A 21,258-nucleotide genomic window follows, 5' to 3' on the forward strand; every position below is an offset into this window, starting at 1 on the left:
CAATATCCTCATCTTTGCTACATTGATACGATGCTCTTAACTGCCCAACATTTTGCACCATACACCATTACTTGTCTTATGCCTGTCTTATAATTTAAAAGAATATGCCGATCACCAAGCACTCCGGACGCACCTCTTCACTTCATCCATCCTATTTGAATTTTCTATGAAACATCATCTTTTGTATCACATTCTTTACTTATGATTGAGCCAAGATACTTAAAACAATTACTTTGCAGAATCTCCTCTCATAAAATTTTACCACCTCATTATTCGTCATATTGTAACCAAAGTTACATAGCATATACTCCGTCTTTGTTCACTTATCTTAAAACCTTTTGATTCCAAGATTGATCTCCATAATTCCAACTTGGCGTTAATCCTTGTTTTTGTCTCGTCTACCAAAACAATATCATCAGTAAAACACATACATCAAGAAATATAATTTATCATCTACATTAAAACATTAAAAAAGAATTTGGAAGTTACTAATACAATGGCCTTTTCAGTGGTTGAAAGTATATCGATGTTTGTTTCTATAAGTCAGTCAAAATTTAATTTTAGATAATTAAGAGTATAAAATGAATGTATCAGTGGGCCAAACTTATAGGATAGGAAGACAATGATGAATTGTTTAACCAACTCCACCGTGCTTTAAATTTCATGACATTACAACTCATGAACAGGCCTAGTCTCTTAACAAATCGGGAGCTCGGGCACAGCATCAACCACATGTATCAGGTTCTTGTTCACAATTCCACATAGCCTCAAGTCTGCATGTCGATCATTGCTTGGAGCAGTTTTATGGACATACACTGCTGGAATAAATGAATGACAAAATGTTATCAATTCATTCTGGATTGCTTTAATACAGTAACCACAAATCAGAGTAAAAATTGGTCACCTAGGCCGTTCAATGCTTGTCCTGATTAGCTTTCCGCTGCAAAACTGAAAGGGCTTTTATAACCCATAAATAAACAGATAAGCTCAACTGTATTAACTATATACATGATTTTTCTGTAGCTGCTGAAGATGTACAACTCAATTGTTCTTACAATTTCTCGTATAGCCTGAAGATGACAATCTGGATGGTGATGACTGGAAGAATTCAAACGGAGCTGTCGATGATCCTATAGACCTCCTGGTAGCGGTTGGTGAATCAGCAAGTAAAGGTTCAAACACAGGGTTACGATTTTTGGGTAGAGTTACTGACAAAGGTGCAACATCTTTGTTTAGAGACCTAGGCTGTAGCTCCATATTTCCCAGAGACATAATGGGTCCACCCATACGCTCTGCCTGCTGAAGAATATTGATTGCACTTGATCTGTATGTATATCGGAAGTATTTTAGAGCCAGCACAGGGCCCATTCCCACTACCACTGTCAACTATAAATTAAAAAAAAAAAAAAAAAGAACTCATTAGGTATATAGAGTTTAGTGGTGAATGGCTACCAAACCTAATGAGAAGCAATAGAAAGAGTGAAAGAAACTTACAAACATAGTTATCCAATAAGATGGTTGTCTGCATAGTCGGAACATGATTGTGTACATCCCAGCTGATGGCAGGCCACTGACAATCAAGTTTATAACATAGAAGACAGCCAAATTCCCCCAAATTGCAAGATGCTGCAGTAATGTGAAGGAACTGCAAGTTTGATAAAATTCAATTGTGAATATGACATGGAGCTTTTCACTGTAAGAAATGAGGACATTTGAGTATTTGGTTTCTAATCATAATTGTTAATTTACTTGGTCTCTTGTGTTACAACAAAAGCCTGTAGCCAGATACATCCAGAGAGTGCGACCATTGACAGCTCTTCCATCTCACTTTTCTGATCGGCATAAGCATGTATAGTAATTAAAAACACGACAAGTGCCTGCATAGCAAATTAATTATCAGTGGCACAGATAACAGTAACAGAAAAAACATCTATACAAGAACTGACCATATACATAATTATTGAGAACCAATATTTTTTCTTTATGTTCAGGCTTTATTTATTTTTCCCACTTTACTATTCTACCCTTGGGGTTGTAATCATTATAAATAAAGTGGACCTCTGTCATTAATGACAAGTCAAATCATTCTCCTAATTCTGATTCCGAACTTGGTATCAGCGCGCAAAACCCTAGGAAAATCTTTCTTGGTTTTTGCATCGTCCTCTCCACCGCCGCCGCTGCCTCCCTCGGAGCCTCGTCATCTAGCATGTTAGATGGTGTTCGTACCATGCCCCATTGATTTCTCCTTCTGCCGTGCCTCCTCCCCGCGCTCTCGATTCCGCTGTTGTTGCCGCTACCTGTTGACCGTCGGCCCTCTCCCTACCGGCATCCTCTCTGCAGCTGCCTCCTCTGGCCGCTGCGACTTCTAGGTTGCCGCGCCAAATCTACCGGTTCTTCTATCGCCGGTGCTGCCCCACTGTTGCAGCGCCTACATTGCCTGGCCCTCCTCTTGCCGGCGTCATCTCGCCTCGACTAGTCGTCGCCGCGCTATCCCGCCTGGCCCTCCTCTTGCCGGCGCTGCCTCGCCACGACTTCCAGTCACTGCGCCTTCTCCACCTAGCCATCCTCTTGCCGGCGCTGCATCTTGCAGCGACCTTCGTCATCGCACCACATCCGCCAACCCTTCTCCTTGCTGGCGCTGCCTTTTGCCGCGACCTCCGTCGCTGCACCACATCCATCGGCCCCTTCTCTGGCCGGTGCTGCCACTCGCCGCGCCACATCCGCCAGCCCTCCTCTAGCCGGTGCTGCCATTGTTGTGACCAGTAGGTCACCGTGCCTCTCCGTCGGCCTCTCCGCGGTCGGTGTTGCCGTCTTCTCCTTGCGCTGCTTCAGAGTTCTCTTCTCCGTGGTTCCCATGGCTGATGAGAATATCAGTACTATCACTTCTAGGGTTTCTACAGGGCAATCTCTTGGTCGATTTGGCACCACTGGGCATCACACTCTCCAACCTGGTCCTTTTAAATTAAATGGTCAGAACTATCCCACTTGGTCCCGAGCATGTCTTATCACACTTCAAGGACACAACTATTCTGGCCTTCTCACAGGATACACTCCCAAACCAGTTGATCCTACAGCTGCTGCTACTTGACTGTCCAATGCTGCACTGGTAATATCGTTCTTACTGAATTTGATGGAACCCTCTATTAGTCCTAGCTTTGTTTTACTTAATTCAGCCAAGGAACTATGGGATGCCGTTCGCTAGACCTACTCCTAGGCAGGAAATTCTGCCCAGATATATGAAATACGACATCAGGTTCGTAATACTACTCAAAAGGAGCTCTCTCTTACGGCATACTACTCTGTCCTGACTACCCTCTGACAACAATTGGACTTCTACCATCCAGTACCTATGGTATGCCCTGATGATGCTGGCACCATTCAGAAGGAACGGGAAATGGAGCGTGTATACGATTTTTTGATTGGTCTCAATCCTAAGTATGACCAGGTTAGGGTGCAAATTTTGGGACGTGACACGTTTTCCACTATTCTTCAGACGTATAATTTGGTTCAATCTGAGGAGCACCGACGGACTGTTATGATGCCTTAAGTTGTTCCTGTTCGGTCTGCACTGCTTACTACACCTCCCTCATCTGCTCCGACTTCTACAGATATCTCCAAGTCTTCTCCTTCTACACAAGCACCTGTGATGTATGATTATTATGGTCGCCCTCATCACACAAGGGAAACTTGTTGGAAGTTACATGGGCACCCTAAAAATGGGCGTAATCCTAAACCAGCCGACAATCGTTCCCAGGCACATTTTGCTAAAGCATTTGACACTGCACCTCCCACTTCTACTATGGCACCTTTCTCTTGACCAGATGGACCATCCAAAAATTGGTGACACAATTAACTTCTTCTTCTATCTCTTCCTCTGCATCCAACTTTACTCAGTCAGGTAATTTTCTTGTTTCCTCCTCGAGTCCTTTGTGGTTAATTGACTCTGGCGCTACCGACCATCTGACTAGTAACTCCGAGGTATTCTGTACCTACACCCCTTGCTTTGGGCGGGATAAGGTACGCGTTGCCGATGGGTTTATATCCTCTATTTCTGGTAAAGGTTCCGTTTCATGTTCTTCTCATCTTTCTCTTTCTTCTGTTTTATATGTTCCCAAGTTATGTGCGAATTTATTATCTATTTATCACTTCACTATTGAGTTGAATTGTTCTGTTCACTTCTTTTCTACTCACTGTGTTTCAGGATCTGGTGATGGGCACAACGATTGGGTATGGTCAGGTCTGTGATGGTCACTACTACTTGGATTCTCCTCCATCAGCACCTCTTCCCTCTTTTGCACACGCCCTTCGTTCTGATAGTGCCTTGACCAAGCTTCACCACTGGCATCATCCCTTAGGACATCCTAGTTTTCATATTTTGAGTTCTTTATTTCCAAACTTAGTTAAAATTTGTGGTTTGGACCATCATTGTGATAATGTGTAAATTTGTAAAGCACACTGGAGATTGTTACCCTATTAGTGATGTTAAAAGTGCAATTCCTTTTTCTATTATTCATTCTGATGTATGGGTCTCTCTAGGACCGTTGATCGTAATGGCGTTCATTGGATTGTTACATTTATTGATAATTGCACTCGTCTCACCTGGGTATATCTTTTGCACAATAAATCTGACGTTTTTGCTTGTTTCCAATCTTTTCATGCCATGATCCGTACCCAACTTAATGCCACAGTTCGGGTTCTTTGAGGTGATAGTGATACCGAATATCTTGAGGGTGCTTTTCAACAAAACCTTCTTTCCCATGGGGATCTCTCCCAAACTTTGTGTCAGGACCCCTGAACAAAATGGCATTCCTGAGAGGAAAAATCGACATCTTTTAGATGTTACCCGGGCTTTAATGTTCATTATTGGGGTTCCTAAAACCTATTGGGGTGATGTTGTCCTTACAACTGCATACCTTATAAATCAGGTTCCCTTTAGTGTTCTTAATTTTAAAACACCTATTTCCTTCCTCCCAGATCCGACCATTGCTTCCTCTCTACCCCGCCAAAATTTTTGGGTGTGTTTGCTTTGCCCATAACTTGTCCCCCTCCAGATCCAAATTGGATCCTCGTGCTATACGGTGCATTTTTTTAGGGTACTCGGCATCTCAAAAGGGTACAAATGTTATCATCCCCCTTCCCGCCACCTCTATATTACTCTTGATGTTACTTTCCATGAATCAGAACTGCATTACACAACACCTCTTTAGGGGGAGAGTCTTGAGGAAGAAGTGTTGTCCTTACCAACACTTATTGTTGGTAGTCTTCCTGTCCCTGTTCCTGCTGTTTCCACTCAGGGGGCGACACTTTTTGTCCCTGTCCCATACGTGATCACCAACACTCGGAACAAATCTAGGCAAAAGGATACCATGGCTGATCCGCAACCACTACCCATTGTGACGTCTCCACCAGATTTGCCTTCTCCATCAAGTAAAATTTCTCCTTCTACTCTTGTTATTGATTCTGCACCTATTGCTGCTCCTGTTGACTGTCCCATTGCCCTTAGGAAAGGAGTTCGTTCATGTACCCAACATCCTATTAACCATTTTTGCTTCATATAGTTCTTTATCTCCCTCCTATCAGGCATTTGTTTCTTCTCTGTCTTCTGTGTCAATTCCATAGGATTGGAAGTAAGCCATCAAAGGTCTCAAGTAGAAAGCTGCCATGGTAGAAGAGATGCAAGCCTTGGATAAAAATGGTACCTAAGAACTCACTCCTCCTCCAACAGGGAAGAAATTAGAAGGTTGCAAGTGGGTATTCACAGTGAAGTAGAAAGTTGATTGCACTGTTGAGAGGTACAAGGCACGTCTAGTTGCAAAGGGTTTCACACATACCTATGGGATTGATTATCAAGAGACCTTTACCCCTGTAGCGAAGATGAACACGGTTAGGGTATTACTCTCTTGTGCTGCCAACTTGGGTTGGAATCTCCAACAATTGGATGTCAAGAATGCCTTCTTGAATGGTGATTGAGGTTTACATGGATCTACCTCCTGGGTTTTCATTCCCTTCAGCTACTGGTCAAGTCTGTAAGTTGAAGAAATCTTTATATGGTCGATTTCTGAAAGCAATGCAAAAGTTCGGATATCGTCAAAGTTAGGCCGATCACACTTTATTTGTAAAAAAGGAAGGGACCAAGATTACTGCCCTTATTGTGTATGTCGTTGACATAGTGATTAGTGGAAATGGTGATGATGAAATCTTCCATTTGAAGTCCTTGCTTGCAGGAGAATTTGAAACCAAGGATTTGGGTCCCCTTCAATATTTTCTTGGGATTGAAGTGGCAAGGTCTGCTAAAGGCATCTTTATTTCCCAGCAAAAGTATGTCTTAGACCTTCTCCAAGACACTGACATGTTAGGGTGTAAACTTGCAGACTCGGAGACTCCCCTATTGAGGTCAATCATCAGTTGTGCAGCGGTATGGGTGATCTTGTCGATAGAGACCAATACCAGAGACTTGTTGGTCAGTTGATCTATTTGTCCCATACTAGACCTGACATTGCTTATGCTGTAGGAATTGTCAGTCGCTTCCTTCATGACCCCAGGACATCTCATCTCAAAGCAGTCAATCGCATATTGCGATATTTGAAATCTGCCCCTGGGAAGGGTCCCCTTTTCTCTAGTAATGGGAACTTACAACTTGAAATATTTACTGATGTTGATTGGGCAGGTTCCATTGATGACAGGCGATCTACTTTTGGATATTGCTCCTTCCTTGGTGGCAGTCTTGTCACATGGCGAAGTAAGAAACAGTTTGTTGTTTCCTGCTCCAATGCAGAAGCTGAGTTTTGTCACTTCTGTGCCATGGCTCAGGGAATCTGCGAACTGATGTGGCTTAAAGGGATTTTAGGTGATTTGGGAGTTGTTACTGAAGATCCTATGCGCCATTTCTGTGATAACAAGGCATAGCCATTAGTATAGCCCATAATCCTGTTTAGCACGATCGCACCAAACACGTTGAGATTGATAGACACTTCATTAAAGAGAAGCTTGAAGAAGGAGTGATCTGCATCCCTTTTGTTAGTTCAGATAATCAGTTAGTTGATGTTTTCACCAAGGGCCTAAATTGTAAGATGTTCCATCCATTGGTCTCCAAGTTGGGCATGTTTGATATTTTCGCACCAACTTGAGGGGGAGTGTTGAGAGCCGTGGGATTGGAATATTTTCTCTTTATGTTTAGGGTTTTATTTATTTTTCCCTCTTTACTATTTTTCCCTTGGGGTTGTAATCATTGTAAATAAAGTGGACCTCTGTCATTAATGACAAGTCAAATCATTCTCCTAATTCTGATTCTGAACTATAATCATGTCAGGCATCCACCTAGTTTTCAATCAAATTTATGTTTGAGATATTGGTTGAACCAACAGTAAATCAAGAACCTCGGATATTCTTAAATTACTTTGATTGCAATATCCAAAATAAAAGATCCCAGGCAGTAGCCAGAATTCTTCTCGAATATATTTGTCTGATGATTCTGGATTGCTTTAATGCAGTAGCTAGCCAGAATTTTTCTCGAATGTATTTGGCTGTTGATTCTGGATTGCTTTAATGCAGTAGCCAGAATTCTTCTCGGATATATTTGGTTGTTACCATTGTGAGCAAGAGGTCACGGTTTTGAGTCTGGAAACAGCCTCTCTGCAAAAGCAGGAGTAAGGGCTGCATACATTATGACCCTCCCCAGACCTCGCAGTGGCGGGAGCCTCGTGCAGTGGGTACGCCCTTTTTTGCAATAACAAGCAACTATTTGATGAAAGGGACTGATGACCCAAAGTAGTAATAAAACGTATTTGTAGCCAGAGTCACTTTTCTGAAAAACCCCATTCCCATGCTTTGACACGGTTTAAAAAGGCTTGCGGCAATCTTGAACACCAGTCGAAACAATCAACAGGGAGTTGGTCATGAAAACCAGGTTTCAGAACATTTTAAGTAGACCAGATTTTCAAAACATTCTGCATTGTAATTTCCAAACTTATACAGGAGTTTCAATGGCAGCAGGTATGAAGTAACAATTGCAAGAATGGAAAAATAAAATTACAAAAAACTGCACTCACATGGAAAAGAGACCTCCCAAACCATCCAGCAAATGTGCTTGGATTCAAAATCCTGGTTCAAAGAGTGATTCTTAGTCAAATGATTAGGAGCAAATTTATGGACCAAAGGCAGTAAACAGCCTAGTTCCATAGTCCAAAAGATGCGGTATTCCTACGAAATAGAAGGATGGGTTTTATATGTTTTTTTTTTTTTTAAATTGAACACAAATAGACAGCAGATAGTGAATAAACATTACCAACCTTCCTGCTTGGCAATAAAAGAGAATTTGTGGGTGTAGCATGACTGTTCTTTCACTAAGATCTTTGTCAAGGACACTGACTAGTACTGGGACACTAGTGTAGAAAACATTATAAGCCATCAGACTGACGGAATTGAAAAGGCTGGTTCCAGAGACACCTGAGATAAAAGAGAACCTGAATTTGTTCTAGTGTCAGTTTGAGAACATTGAAGCAAATGTGAAGTCAACAGGAGCAATTGTCAAGGTATGGCTACACTTGGATAAGCTTCTGGAAGCAAAATTATGGCTTCTGCAAGCAAAAAGTTGTTGATGCTTATTTCCTTGCATCCCCCATTCGTGTTCCCGTGTAAAGATGAAAAGTTGCTTCCAGAAGCATATCCAAACACACCATTAGCAAAGAGAAGCAACATAGGAAATGATGGATACATAGGAACTCACAAGATCTGGATAAAACATATCACCAGAGATTTGTAGAAAGAATACTGGGAAAGAAATGCTGTCCGGTTATATGAGTAACGCCCATGGACAAGTATCAACCTTTTAAGAAACCTGAACTCTGCAAAATGACGAAGGGAAGTCAGGCAAACTAATTACTTGAACTTGTGGCCACCAAAAAAATCCATAGGATGATATAAATTGAGATTTAAATAAATAGCAGAAAACAGACAGAAAAAAGGGCAAAAATACGCATACGACATTACAGTTGAACTCAGCTATACAAATCATGTTTTACCCTTCCGCCTATCTAGCACCATATCTCCATTAACTTAAGAGTCGGCTCCTTACCGCTATCTTGACTCAAACCATTTCTCCTTCCTCTTGTCCTTACACCATACCACTCCTAAATATAAAGTCATTTGTCTTTGTGCAGCACACGATAGCAACATCTCTGTCATCTTTACCTTATCATGCCCAGTAGTCAACTCTGATTCTCACAAAGTTCTAACAAAATGCATTCATTTATAGTCTACGGTTTCTAGTTTTACAACTTATTAGTCTCAGCATCCTAAACTCAGCTACATTCATCTATGTATAGCTTCCTGACTGCTGACCTTTCATTTGGCTTGACCCTTGTCTCTAGTAGTTGTAATCCTTCCCAATGTCATTATGCTTGGGCTTTTGGTTCAAGAAGCATCACTAGGGAACCAGTAGCCTGCTGGGTGGGTATCCATTATGTCTGACAACGTGATCAAATTCCCCTATCTGAGATTATTGAGTATCTAGAAAATTTTGGCATTCACTTTTTCTCTTTGTTAGGTTTTAAGTATGGTCAATTTATTTTACACTATGCTAGTCTTACATTGTCATTTATGTGCAAACACAGTTTTCCATCTGTCTTTTTTTTTTTTAGTTGCTTAATTTGAGTCTCCAATTTGCAGACCGTTCCCAAGGCATTGTTTTCAGGTGAATACTACTGTATTTGTCTCAACTTTGGTATTATCATGCACAAGGATTAAAAAAATTAAATTGATGGGAGTGTCAGTGAGGTGATCTCACGAGATGTCATCACAGATAAAATGGAAAAGCTGGAAAACTTACGCAATATATACATATGTAAGAAAAAACATAAAAATCTTCAACATAGTTGTCAAGGCGCCTAGGCGACCCAAGCTCTTTCTTGGGTCCAAGGCGGCAGCATGCCTTGTTGACACTTCACAAGTTTAGGTTTCTTTATATTTATTGTTTGTTTTTTAATGAATATGCTTATATTATATCCTATGATTTGTTTATTATATGTTGGTTTTCTCATATTAGGTCATTACTAGCATAATTATATCATATTGCATTGATATGGCTTCTACATATAAGCACATTATAAAAATTATCATTGCTATATTACATAGTACATAGTCATATACTGCATGCCTAGGGTGCCTAGGCAATGCCTAGGCAGGCGGTCTTGTCACCTAGGCGCCCCTCCAATGCCTTGGGTTGCCATGACAACTATGATCTTTAAAATACAGAAGGAATCCTTGTTTTTAAGTATAACTGAGAGTAAATAAGAATAGCAATTGATATCTACCTACTGTAACATGCTTCATTGCGATATACACAGATTATCATTTTGTTTTTTTTTAAAGTAAAATTATTTATACTTCACTCAAAATTGTAAATGGATGAAAGATCTCATAAACCCAATATATAGCATACATTGGGCTTAAATTGAATCTTTTCTCACATACATCATTTATCAACTCAGTGCAGGTACCTGTCTTGCATCATTAAGGAGCTCAAATCCATCAAGAATTAGCAATTTTCTTCATCAATATCCTGGTCAGCGTGATTTTTTATTTTTTCAAGACCAATTTGTGTTTAGTAGAGTTGAAGCTTTTCTCTCCTTTATGAACTTGAGGGAGAATCACTCACATTAATTGAAAACTAGTCTTCAGGATTCCACCCCCTGCCCTCTCCCTGGTGGCAGTGAATGGATCTGAGGTCTCATCCAAGTCAGTAAATGGTAAGTGGATTCTATATTTAGAACTAGAAGAGGGTCTTAAGAAGGTTCCATGTGTTTACCAGACCTTCCTCCATCGAACAAATACAGCATAGACATGTTTGAATGAAATAAATTTCATGAGAACCAATAAAAGTATTGGTAGAATTGGACAATTGGTAAAACTTACTGCCAATGCTATAATCAGCCGCTCTTGCAGCCTGCAATCCTTCTCTCCCACTAATGCCCACCCCTATGTCAGCCTGTTGTATCATCCTCACATCATTACCCCCATCACCGATAGCCAATGTTCTGTAGTCGCACGACTTCAACAGTTTCACAAGCTGCATAGAATAAAAATACACATGAAATTACTGTTTTTATCAGTGATAAATATTTCCACAATGAAAGTCATTCTAAAAATTGTGAGAGGGTTCCCCACGTTGCTAGTGTGGGGAGGAATCTGCATGCCACACCAACGGGTGTCCTGGAAAAGTTATCATCCATATGGGGTCCACATTTTCAAAACAGGTGAGAGAAAATAATAAAAAAATCATGTCAGAGAGAATCTGCACACTGGCAACAGATCCTCATCATTTAAGTAGAACATGCTCGGATCATGCTCCAATCTTGTTGTTTGCTTCAGACTCTGGCAGCAGATTCGTCTCAGCTTTTAAGTTCCAGCAGATGTGGCTAAGGCACCTAGACTTTCAAGGTTTTATTAAAAATCAATGGGAGTTGCCTCTCGTCGGTTCGCCCCTCTTTGTGTTGTTTATGAAGTTAAAATGGCTTCGGATTGCGCTCCGAACATGGAACAGAGAGGTGTTTGGCAATATTCACCAGAAAGTCAGAGATGCAGAGGACGCTGTTACTAGGGCAGAGGCGGCTTATGACCAACTTGCCAGCACGGAGGCTATGGGGACTCTTGTGGAGGCAAGGAAAGTGCTACAGGAGGTCCTTCTGCAAGAAGAAATCTTCTGGATACAAAAATCTAGAGTTACCTGGCTTAAGGAAGAGGATCGGAACACTAAATTCTTCAACTCCATGGTTAAAGTCCGTAGTAAGCAGAGTGGTATACACAGAATAAAGTCTGAGGAGGGGGAGTGGATCACTGGTCAGGAAGGGGTGCAGGCCGTGGCTGTAAAACACTTTTCAGATATTTTCACCTCTCAAGGGTGTCTGGTTCATGAGGATTTGCTGGCTCATATTCCTCATGTTGTGTCGGAGGATATCAATGCTTCACTCTTGGCTTCCCCTTCTATGGAGGAAGTAAAAGAGGCGGTTTTCTCCTCGTCTTGTGACAGTGCTCCAGGTCCTGATGGTTTCTTTGGGTATTTTTTCACGGCTTGTTGGGAGGTTGTGAAGGGTGATGTTTGGGCAGCTGTTAAAGATTTCTTTGGAGGGGGATTTCTTCCAAGGAGTTTTACCTCTGCAAACCTGGTGTAGATTCCCAAAAAAGACAACCCCGAGAAAATATCTGATTTTCGTCCCATTAGCCTCTGTAATTTTGCCTATAAGGTTACTGCCAAAAATTTTGTTTCTAGGCTGTCTGGGCTGCTCCCTTCCTTGATTGCAGAAGGGCAGGGTGCTTTTGATCAGGGCAAGTGTATCCATGACATATCCATGACAATATTTCCATTGTTCAAGAGGTCACTCAAGATTTAAATAGGAAGACTGGGGGGAGGGGGGCAATGCGATCCTCAAATTGGACATGGCTAAGGCATACGACCGCTTGGAATGGAAGTTCCTCTACTTGGTCCTCTCAAAATTCGGTTTCTCTGATGCTTGGATTAATTTAATCAAGAAGACAACTGAGAATTGTTGGTTCTCTATTGTTTTGGGAGGTAGCTCCTCTAGTTTCTTCAAATCTACTAGGGGATTGAGGCAAGGGGACCCCCTTTCTCCTGCTCTGTTTATTTTGGCGGAAGAAGTCCTAAGCAGGGGTGTTAAAAACCTTTTTGTGGATGGGCGTGCAGCTTACTTTCAGCTCCCCAGAGGGTGTCCTGGTATCTCCCATGGTCTCTTTGCAGATGATACTATTATTTTTACAAAAGGGCTGAAGCGCTCTCTAAAGCAGATTTTGGGATTCCTAGGCAGATATGAAAGCTTCTCGGGTCAATTGATCAGCAAGCAAAAAAGTTGTTTCCTGTTGAGTGACAAGGTCTCTGCGTCTAGAGCCCGAATGGTTGGAACAGTTACTGGGTTCACTAGAAAGTCTCTCCCAATTACTTATTTGGGGGCCCCGCTCTATGCTGGAAGGCTTAGAATTTGTTTCTTTGATGACTTGGTTGGTAAAATAAGAAACAATGTGGCGGGTTAGAAAGGCAGGCTCTTGTCATCCGGAGGACATGTTACGCTTTTGAAACATGTGCTGGCTTCTATACCAATTCATTTGCTTGCTACTCTGGATCCACCTAAGGCAGCCATTGGTCGGATATATGGAATTTTTGCTGATTTCCTTTGGGGAAGCTCGGAGTGGGGGAAGCGCAGACACTGGGTGAATTGGCAGAAAGTTTGTAGACCTTTGGAAGAAGGGGGGCTGGGAATTAGGCTGCTGGAGGATTTCGGGCTCTCCCTAAGACTCAAAGGCTTATGGAGGATCCTTGCTGATCATTCTCTGTGGAGTGGGTTCTTCAGGGCTAAGTTCTTTAAAAACAATCACATTGTTTTGGCTGATCCAAGCGGAATAGGCTCACAATCTTGGAGAAACGCTCTGGCGCACAAGGAACTCGTTCTTGCCAAGTCAAGATGGTTGATCGGCTTTGGCCAAGTTAATTTCTGGTTGGATAATTAATTGGGTAGGGGTTGATCCGTTGATTGACTATGTGGACAATGCCCTAGAAGTTAACACGGATTTGCAAGTCAAGGAAGCCCTTGCAGAGGATGGGTCTTGGAACCAATCAGTTCTAGAGCAGATTGACTTGGATGTGGTCAGGCATAGCATTATTTGTGGTAATTTTGCCAGTAGTGATCAAGAGGATGTGCTGATTTGGACTCCCAATAGTGACGGACAGTTTACTACTAAATCAGCATGGAATGAAGTGCGGAGTAGATCACCTGAAGTTTCCTATGCTAGGTGGATTTGGAACCTTTCCCTGCCAACGAAGATACTCTTCTTTACTTGGCAGCTCCTTAATGGAAGAATCCCCACTGATGATTTCTTGATGGCTGTTGGGATTCCACTAGCGTCGAAGTGTAACTGTTGCAGGAACCCCAGGAGAGATACAACAGATCATTGCTTGTTGGCTGGAGGCACTACGATAAAGGTTTGGAATTTCTTCTCTCAACTCTTGGATATTGTTGTGATCCCATCACAAAATGTCAGGATTCGAATCCTTCTTTGGCAGGGGGTGGCAAGTAATAAAAACCTGTGTGCCTTCATTACAGGGCTGATTTCTTCCTTGGTAGTTTGGGAGCTCTGGAAGGAAAGGAATAATCGAAGGCATGGGGAAAAGAGGAGGGCTGCTGGCTCAGTTATTGAGAGCATAAAAACCGGGGTGAAGAATCTTCCTTATCCTCCCAAGTTTAGGTGTGCGAGCTCTCATAGAGAAGTGTTAATTCTTCAATGTTTGGGCTTATTGAAACCCTCTCTCAGTTTGAAGCGTCCTCTACCTGTTTATTGGTGTCTCCCCTTTGTCACGGTTAAGCTCAACGTGGATGGTGCTTGTAAGGACAATCTTGGCATTGGAGGGGGTGGAGGGGTTATCAGGGACAAGGATGGTGTTGTTTTGGCGGCCTTTCCAGCTTTTATGGCGACTGCACTAACTCGGTTGCTGAGTTGCGTGTGTTGAGGGATGGCTTGAAGCAGTGCTTTGATTTAGGCTTCACTGACTTTGTGGTCAATTCTGATTCTGCTGCCACAGTAAGAATGGTTAATCAACAGAGGTGTAGTCTCTGGAGGGGTTGGTACTGGTTCTAGGATACGATGGTATTGCTGCGGTCTACTCGACCTCTCTTATCCTTTGCCTATAGGGAAAGTAACAGGGCTGCCGATTGGCTTGCCAACTTAGCTTGTGCTACAAGGTCTTCTAGCATTTTCAACTGTGGCAGCCAGCCACGGGGGGAGCTTCAGTGTATTCTTCGGGAAGACTGTGCAGGGTTGCCCGTTCTCAGAAAGTAGTCTGTTTTTCTTTCTTTATTAGTTGTATGGGTTTGGGCCAAGTGTTTTGCTGAGAGTTATACTCCTTGGGTTGGGGTAAGGCGGTACGTCCCTCCCTTGTATTCTTTTTCCAAATTATTGGTTTTAATAAAATTCTAGGGGCTGGCCCAGGTCCCAGGTAATATTTGGGTTAAAAAAACACAACAAAAAGAGAGAGAATCTGCACACTGGCAGCATGGCAATCTTTTTCTCAAAAACTATATATTGCATTTGTACAATGAGGATAAATATTAAAAACTAGAAGGAAATAAGTACTTTTACAGTTGGGGAACAGGACTCCCTAGACATTACAACTTGGTCAAATGGCAGAAAATGGATGAGTTTTCTGCAAACAAATCAATAATAACTTTGAATGCTTGTGTCCTCTAATTAAATTAGGGAAATTTTGGGTTTGGCAGTGGAACACCGGGAGAATAAAATGTTCCAGGAAGTAGGAACAACCTCAAACCAACCCTTAATATACAAGTTAATCAAAATCCGTCAAATAATCTACAAAATCTGCTGTCGTTCACGTATAGCTTCTATTGTTTTGTTCAGGATGTTCCACCTGCAGCAGACGTGAAAAGTTTTACTGAAACCTCAAAAGAAGCACAATACTTTCAGATTCCCAGTCAAGTTCTGTGACGAAACCCATGAACTTGAAGAGAACTAGCAATTGCCTTCCTTAAGGCCCCTGCATGAGGACTTCCCTACAATCACCTAATGAGTCACCTTGACAATTAAATCTGGCACAGCACCCGCTTCAGTTCTTCCAAGGCTTCATCTCGTCATTCATCATTTAGAGTGATGTTCACTCCAATGGCTAAGGAATGCCATCATCTTCAATTGTCAGATGTCATCCAATTCAACAACAACAACAACAACAACAACATAGCCTTATCCTAACTAAATGGAGTTGGCCACATGGATCCTTGCTCTCCAATCAACTCTATCTGAAGTATGATACAAGTCCTACGCTATGCATGTCTTCCTCACCACCTCTCCTATGGTTAATTTAGGCAGTCCCTGGCTCTTTTAGTTCGTACAATCTGAATCAAATCAGTCCTCCCTACTGGAGCATCCCAAGGCCTCTGTTGCACATGGCCATACCACCTCAAACGACTTTCTCGTAGCTTATCCTGTTTTGGAGCTACTCCCAAATGAGTTTTAATATGGTCATTCCTCACCTTATCCTTCCTAGTTTGCCACACATTATCTCAACATCCTCATCTCCGCTACACTTAGTTTACCTATTTGACGCTTCTTAAGTGCCCAACATTCCGCACCATACATCATAGAACAACAAACCAGAGCACCAATAATTCAATCTATTGAGAGTATGACACCTATTAGATCTAGATCATTCCTACTAGGTACCCTAATATGCCCTGTATTTCTCAAGCCCTACAAAGAATAATAATCATATGCAATATGCTATGGTAGGAAAAACACAAGCCATGACCTTTAAATGATAATCCTCCCTAGCAAAGGAGAAACATGTTGGAATACTGTTGTAAGGTTATAAGGGAATTGGGGTGCAATATGGTTATATAGGCATATATATTAGTATGCAAGGCTAAGGGCACACTTGTAACTTGGTTTTCTAAGTATCGATAATATAGAGTGGAGAGAGATTGATTCCACTCTAATTCATCTTCCTTCTCTTATTCTTCTCCATCTCCATTCTTCCTTCTTACCACTGAACTAAACATTGATCTTCTATTATATATGGAAAAATTAAAGAGAACAAAAAATAGATATGAAATAGCACCTGGGCTTTTTGTGATGGTGTCACGCGGCAACAGATAGCCGTCCTCGACAATATTGCTAACTCAGTAAATGCTTCACGATAATGATTGAGTACAATTTCAAGTGCCCAGCCATCAACAACAAATGCCACATCCTGTTGCCAAAAAAAGCAATGAGGATCCTATTTATTTTCAAGGAAGAATATAGTATCAAAACCATACAACTGTAGAACATACATCCTCAATCATCACCCAGAATGAAGCTAAAAAGACAATTACAATAACAAATGATTCAATTAAGAACATTAAACATTTTCATTCTCAGTAAGAAAAAGAGTTCTCCAACAGTTGGGGATCAAGACAATTAAAAAAGGCCTTTAGGTCTTGTTGATGGGTTATCCCACTTCCGCAAGCATGGGGACTTTTCTCCTGAATACAGATGGTTCTCACTAGACTACAGGAGAGCAGGGTGCTATCACCAGGCAGCTCTGTCGTGGAAGTAGCTGCAAGCGTCTCCTGGTGAGTGGGGTTTATAATGTATTGCAGGCCATTGAGAAGGGGCTGGCGTACCAAAGACAAAGGACACTCAAAATTCTGTTTTTGCAGAAGTACCTCTTATGCACTTGCGTCAAGAACTACGTGTCAGACCTCTGTATGCATGGAGGCTGCTACTTCCCATTAAAGATCTCATAACCCACTTTGAAGAGATTATTCTAACAACCATATGGAGAGAACAGAATATGGTTGGGTCATCCTTTCTCTGTCCTTCCATAGGAATTTTTGTATTGAACCCAGATAAAGTAAAGTAGAAACTTTGAAGTAATCTAGCTGTGTAGACTACCAGAGAAAACCAGAAAGTTGGTAGAAGACAGAACTTTGAAGCTGCTGTAATTACATAAATTGATAGAGGGAAAAAAACCAGGCCTGAAAATCTATTTGTACACCCTTACAGTGCTCCATAAAACCCCACTAAACAAAAATAACACAAATAATTACTCTTATGAGGGGAAAAAGTGGCACAACAGAGAAATATTTGTAAGTCCAGAAATAAAACTATCGGGCAGAAATAGAAACACTAACCAGATGCTACCACTAATCATAGAACCACTAGAACTCTTACATAGGCACTTGAAAACCCATTGATTTCTTTCCCTCTGGGCCCCACCGGTCCATATTACTCTGAAAAAAAGAAAACTAAGAAAGAGAGAAATAATGAAGGAATAGGCCACCTGAGGAGCTATGCAGTGATGGGCCTAGGAATATTAGGGATGTCAACAGGTTGTATATCATTCAGTTTCTTCGAATTCGGCCCGTTTAAGTCACAACCCAATGAGAGAATACAACAACAATAACTCAGCCTTATCCCAACAAAATGGGGTCGGCTACATGGATCCTTGCCCTCCAATCAGCTCTATTCGAGGTCATACTTAATACAAGGCCTAAACTATTCATGTCTTTCCTCACTACTTCTCCTAGGATCATTTTAGGTCTGCCCCTGAATTTTTTAGTTCCTTCAATCTGAATCAAATTACTCCATTGTACTGGAGCATCCAACGGGCCCCATCGAACATGGCCATGCCACCCAAGGTTCAAAATCTCACGAAATTTCAGCGATATTTCGCCAAATTTCGTATATCTCAAGCTGTCCGAGATACGATACCAATCCGAAATAAAAAAAATACCATATTTCGACGATATCTCGTGAGATATTGACGAAATATCATGGACTCACGATATATCGCGAGATATTGAAAAAGTCACTAAAAGTGTCACGTGAGGGCCTAACTTATACCATATTTCGCAGCTCTCGGTCGATATTTCGACCGAGACCTGCTGAAACTCTGTTTTTCTCTCTTCTTCCTCATTTTTTGCTCTTCTTCCTCCCTTCCAAGCATCATCCAAGCATTGTTGAAGCTCCTTGTCGCCGGGAAGATGTCAGAGGGTCATCTAACTCATCATCCAAGCCTATTTTCACTATTTAAGGTAAATTCTATTTCTCTAAAACTACATTTTTTAAAAATACTTTGTACAAATGTTGTTGGATGTTGATGATATTAATATATGTTAGACACCGGAGGCCGATCTATAGTCTCACGGTGTCGAAATTTTTTTTCCATATGTATTTTTTTTTTTTTTTCTGGTTTTAAAAATTCATTTTCCTACAACTAAAATAGGAAATAATTAGGGGTAATATGACTTAGATGGTAATGAATTAATTATATGTTAGACACTAATGGCCGATCTACGGCTTCACGATGTCGGATTTATTTTTCTGCTCTTAAATAATTATTTTAATTTTCGAAAATTAAGAAAAATATATAAAAAACTAAAAAAAACAGAAATAAATAAGGAAAAATATGAGTTTTAAGTTTAAAAAATAATGAAAAAATATGAAAGTTATTTCTACATGTTTTGAAATGCATTACATGTATATTATGTTTACAAATTTTTGGTTTTGTTGTGTTAGGTCAATACTTATATTAACATTATATATAAAAAATTGTTTTTAATTATGTGAAAAAGATAAGGGTTAAGGGAATTAAATAACTATACAAGTGTATTAGTAATCTAAAAGTGTCAATTGAAGTGCATCTACATTAAGTTTTTTAATTATTTGTGTTATTTACATTGCAGTAAATAAGTATCATTATGGCAGATCGTGATAGACAACGTGCGAAGGACAAGCAAAAGGTGGGGGAAAGTAGTCAACAAAGGGGGCAGAGGGAACGAAGAGAATAGAGGGAACAAGAGAGACCAGCCAGCCAGCATAGGGGTGACATTGCATGGTTACATGGCAATCCCATTGATGGGGATAAGAGAAAATCCATATGTAACTATTATCACATGCAATTTATGGAAGGTGGGTCTAGTAGACTTAAACAACATCTGACTGGAGGATCTAAAGATGTTGTAGGTTGTCATATGGTCCCTACTGAAGTAGCTAGGGAGATTGGTGATAGTTTGAGGGGAAAGAAGAAGAGGAAGGCTGACAAGCAAAGGATAAGAGAACAACTTGAGGATACAGTGAGGAGTTCGATGGGAGGAGGAAGACGATACCATGATGATGATGATGACTACTACTCCTCCTCTGATGAGGACATTGCAGTACCTGATGACATACAAACAGCAGAGGAGGCTAGGGATTTTAGGCGGACTGTTTCAAGGAGTAGAGTAAGTTTTCAAGATGATCAGCAGAGACAGAGAGTAGGGGGTAGTGGAGGAGCTGGCAGTTCTGGAGGTTCTAGATCTTTTAATCCTTTTAGAAGATCACAAAGTGTGAGGGCAGCCCCAACACCTCTACCAGTACCAGTACCACCATCAGCATCTGATCCTACATTGCATAAGAAGAAAGGAAGCAGCCAACCCAGAATCAAAGGAGCATGGAAGGGGATGAAGGGATTGGTTAAAGAATCAATAGCTAAGTGGATGCTATACCATACCATCCCAGCAAACACTGCACAAGGCCCCCATTATGATACCATGATAGATACCATTGCAGAGGCTGGCTCAGGATTCAAGGGCCCCACCCCATATGAGGTAATGAATGTTTATCTATCTCAACAAAAGAGTGAGATTGATGAGTACATTAGTGAGATGAAGAGTATGTGGGAGACATATGGGGTGACTATAATGGTGGATGGATGGACTGAGCCTACAAGAAAGTCCATCATCAATTTTATGGTTTATTGTGATGGGAGGACAACGTTCCTCAAATCTGTGGATGCATCCAAAGAGATAAAGGATGGAAAATATATTTACAGATTGTTAAAGGAAGTAGTGGAAAAAGATGTGGGTATTGAGAATGTTGTCTAGATTGTAACGGACAATGGAAGCAACTTCAAGCTGGCCGGTGAGAAGATGATGAACAATAGTAAGTACCGGCTCTTCTGGACTCCTTGTGCAGCCCATTGCATTGACTTAATGCTAAAGGATATGGGAAAGTTAAAGTTAGTGAAGACTGTGGTTGAAAGTGCAAGGCAAGTCACCAACTTTGTCTACAACCACTCCTATGCACTCAATCTATTGAGGGAAAAATGTGGGGGTGACTTGGTTAGGCCTGGCATCACAAGATTTGCCACCAACTACATTGCCCTCAAAAGCATTGAGACAAAGAAGGCCGGGTTGAGAAGTATGTTTGCTTCTAAGGAGTGGTTTGGATGGAAGAGTTCCAAGACTGCAAGTGGGAGGGAACCACAAACAATGATGTCATCTGAGGACTTTTGGACCAAACTAAGCAAAGTGGTGAAAGTTTTGGAGCCAGTAGTTACGGTTCTACATGTTGCTGACTCCGCTCTGAAGGGCCCAACCATGCCAGTCCTATATGCTGCAATAGACTTGATGAAAGATAGTGTCTACAGTGTGGCTCCTCATAGTAGTAAACACTTCTTAGATATCATCAATGCTCGTTGGGAGAATCAACTTATGCATCCACTGCATAAGGCAGGTGAGCAAATTTGTTTTATGTTTACTAATTCATAGTATTATTATTTATTAATTACCTATGCATTTGACAATACCTCTATTCTATATGTCATATTTCAACATACTACTTGAACCCTAAGTATCAATATAACAATAGGCTTGGGTTGGAAACTCAACTTATTGATCTTGTGAAACAAGTAGTGAAGAAGTTGGAGCGGATGGTGCGCTC

General features: G+C 41.2%; 1 protein-coding gene across 4 annotated transcripts in view; it reads right to left on the reverse strand.

The window, feature by feature from the left end:
- Positions 1-690: 690 nt before the first annotated feature.
- The window catches only part of LOC122640136 (phospholipid-transporting ATPase 2-like), a 113,717-nt gene continuing 93,149 nt past the window's right edge, over positions 691-21,258 (reverse strand). For 2 of the 4 annotated variants that reach the window (XM_043833279.1, XM_043833280.1), the window contains 10 exons: positions 16,631-16,762; positions 10,912-11,065; positions 8,726-8,843; positions 8,289-8,462; positions 8,049-8,100; positions 1,750-1,877; positions 1,495-1,645; positions 1,056-1,386; positions 905-957; positions 691-815 (listed from right to left, as the gene is read on the reverse strand). In XM_043833279.1, the coding sequence (XP_043689214.1) occupies positions 914-957; positions 1,056-1,386; positions 1,495-1,645; positions 1,750-1,877; positions 8,049-8,100; positions 8,289-8,462; positions 8,726-8,843; positions 10,912-11,065; positions 16,631-16,762 (1,284 nt within the window). In that variant the 3' untranslated portion in view covers positions 691-815; positions 905-913. Of the gene's footprint in view, positions 816-904; positions 1,387-1,494; positions 1,646-1,749; positions 1,878-8,048; positions 8,101-8,288; positions 8,463-8,725; positions 8,844-10,911; positions 11,066-16,630; positions 16,763-21,258 lie in introns of those variants that run through there. The other 2 variants (XM_043833281.1, XM_043833282.1) reach the window with 2 other exon arrangements.

The sequence above is a fragment of the Telopea speciosissima genome, chromosome 9 (genome assembly GCF_018873765.1).
Source record: "Telopea speciosissima isolate NSW1024214 ecotype Mountain lineage chromosome 9, Tspe_v1, whole genome shotgun sequence".
Taxonomy (NCBI): domain Eukaryota; kingdom Viridiplantae; phylum Streptophyta; class Magnoliopsida; order Proteales; family Proteaceae; genus Telopea; species Telopea speciosissima.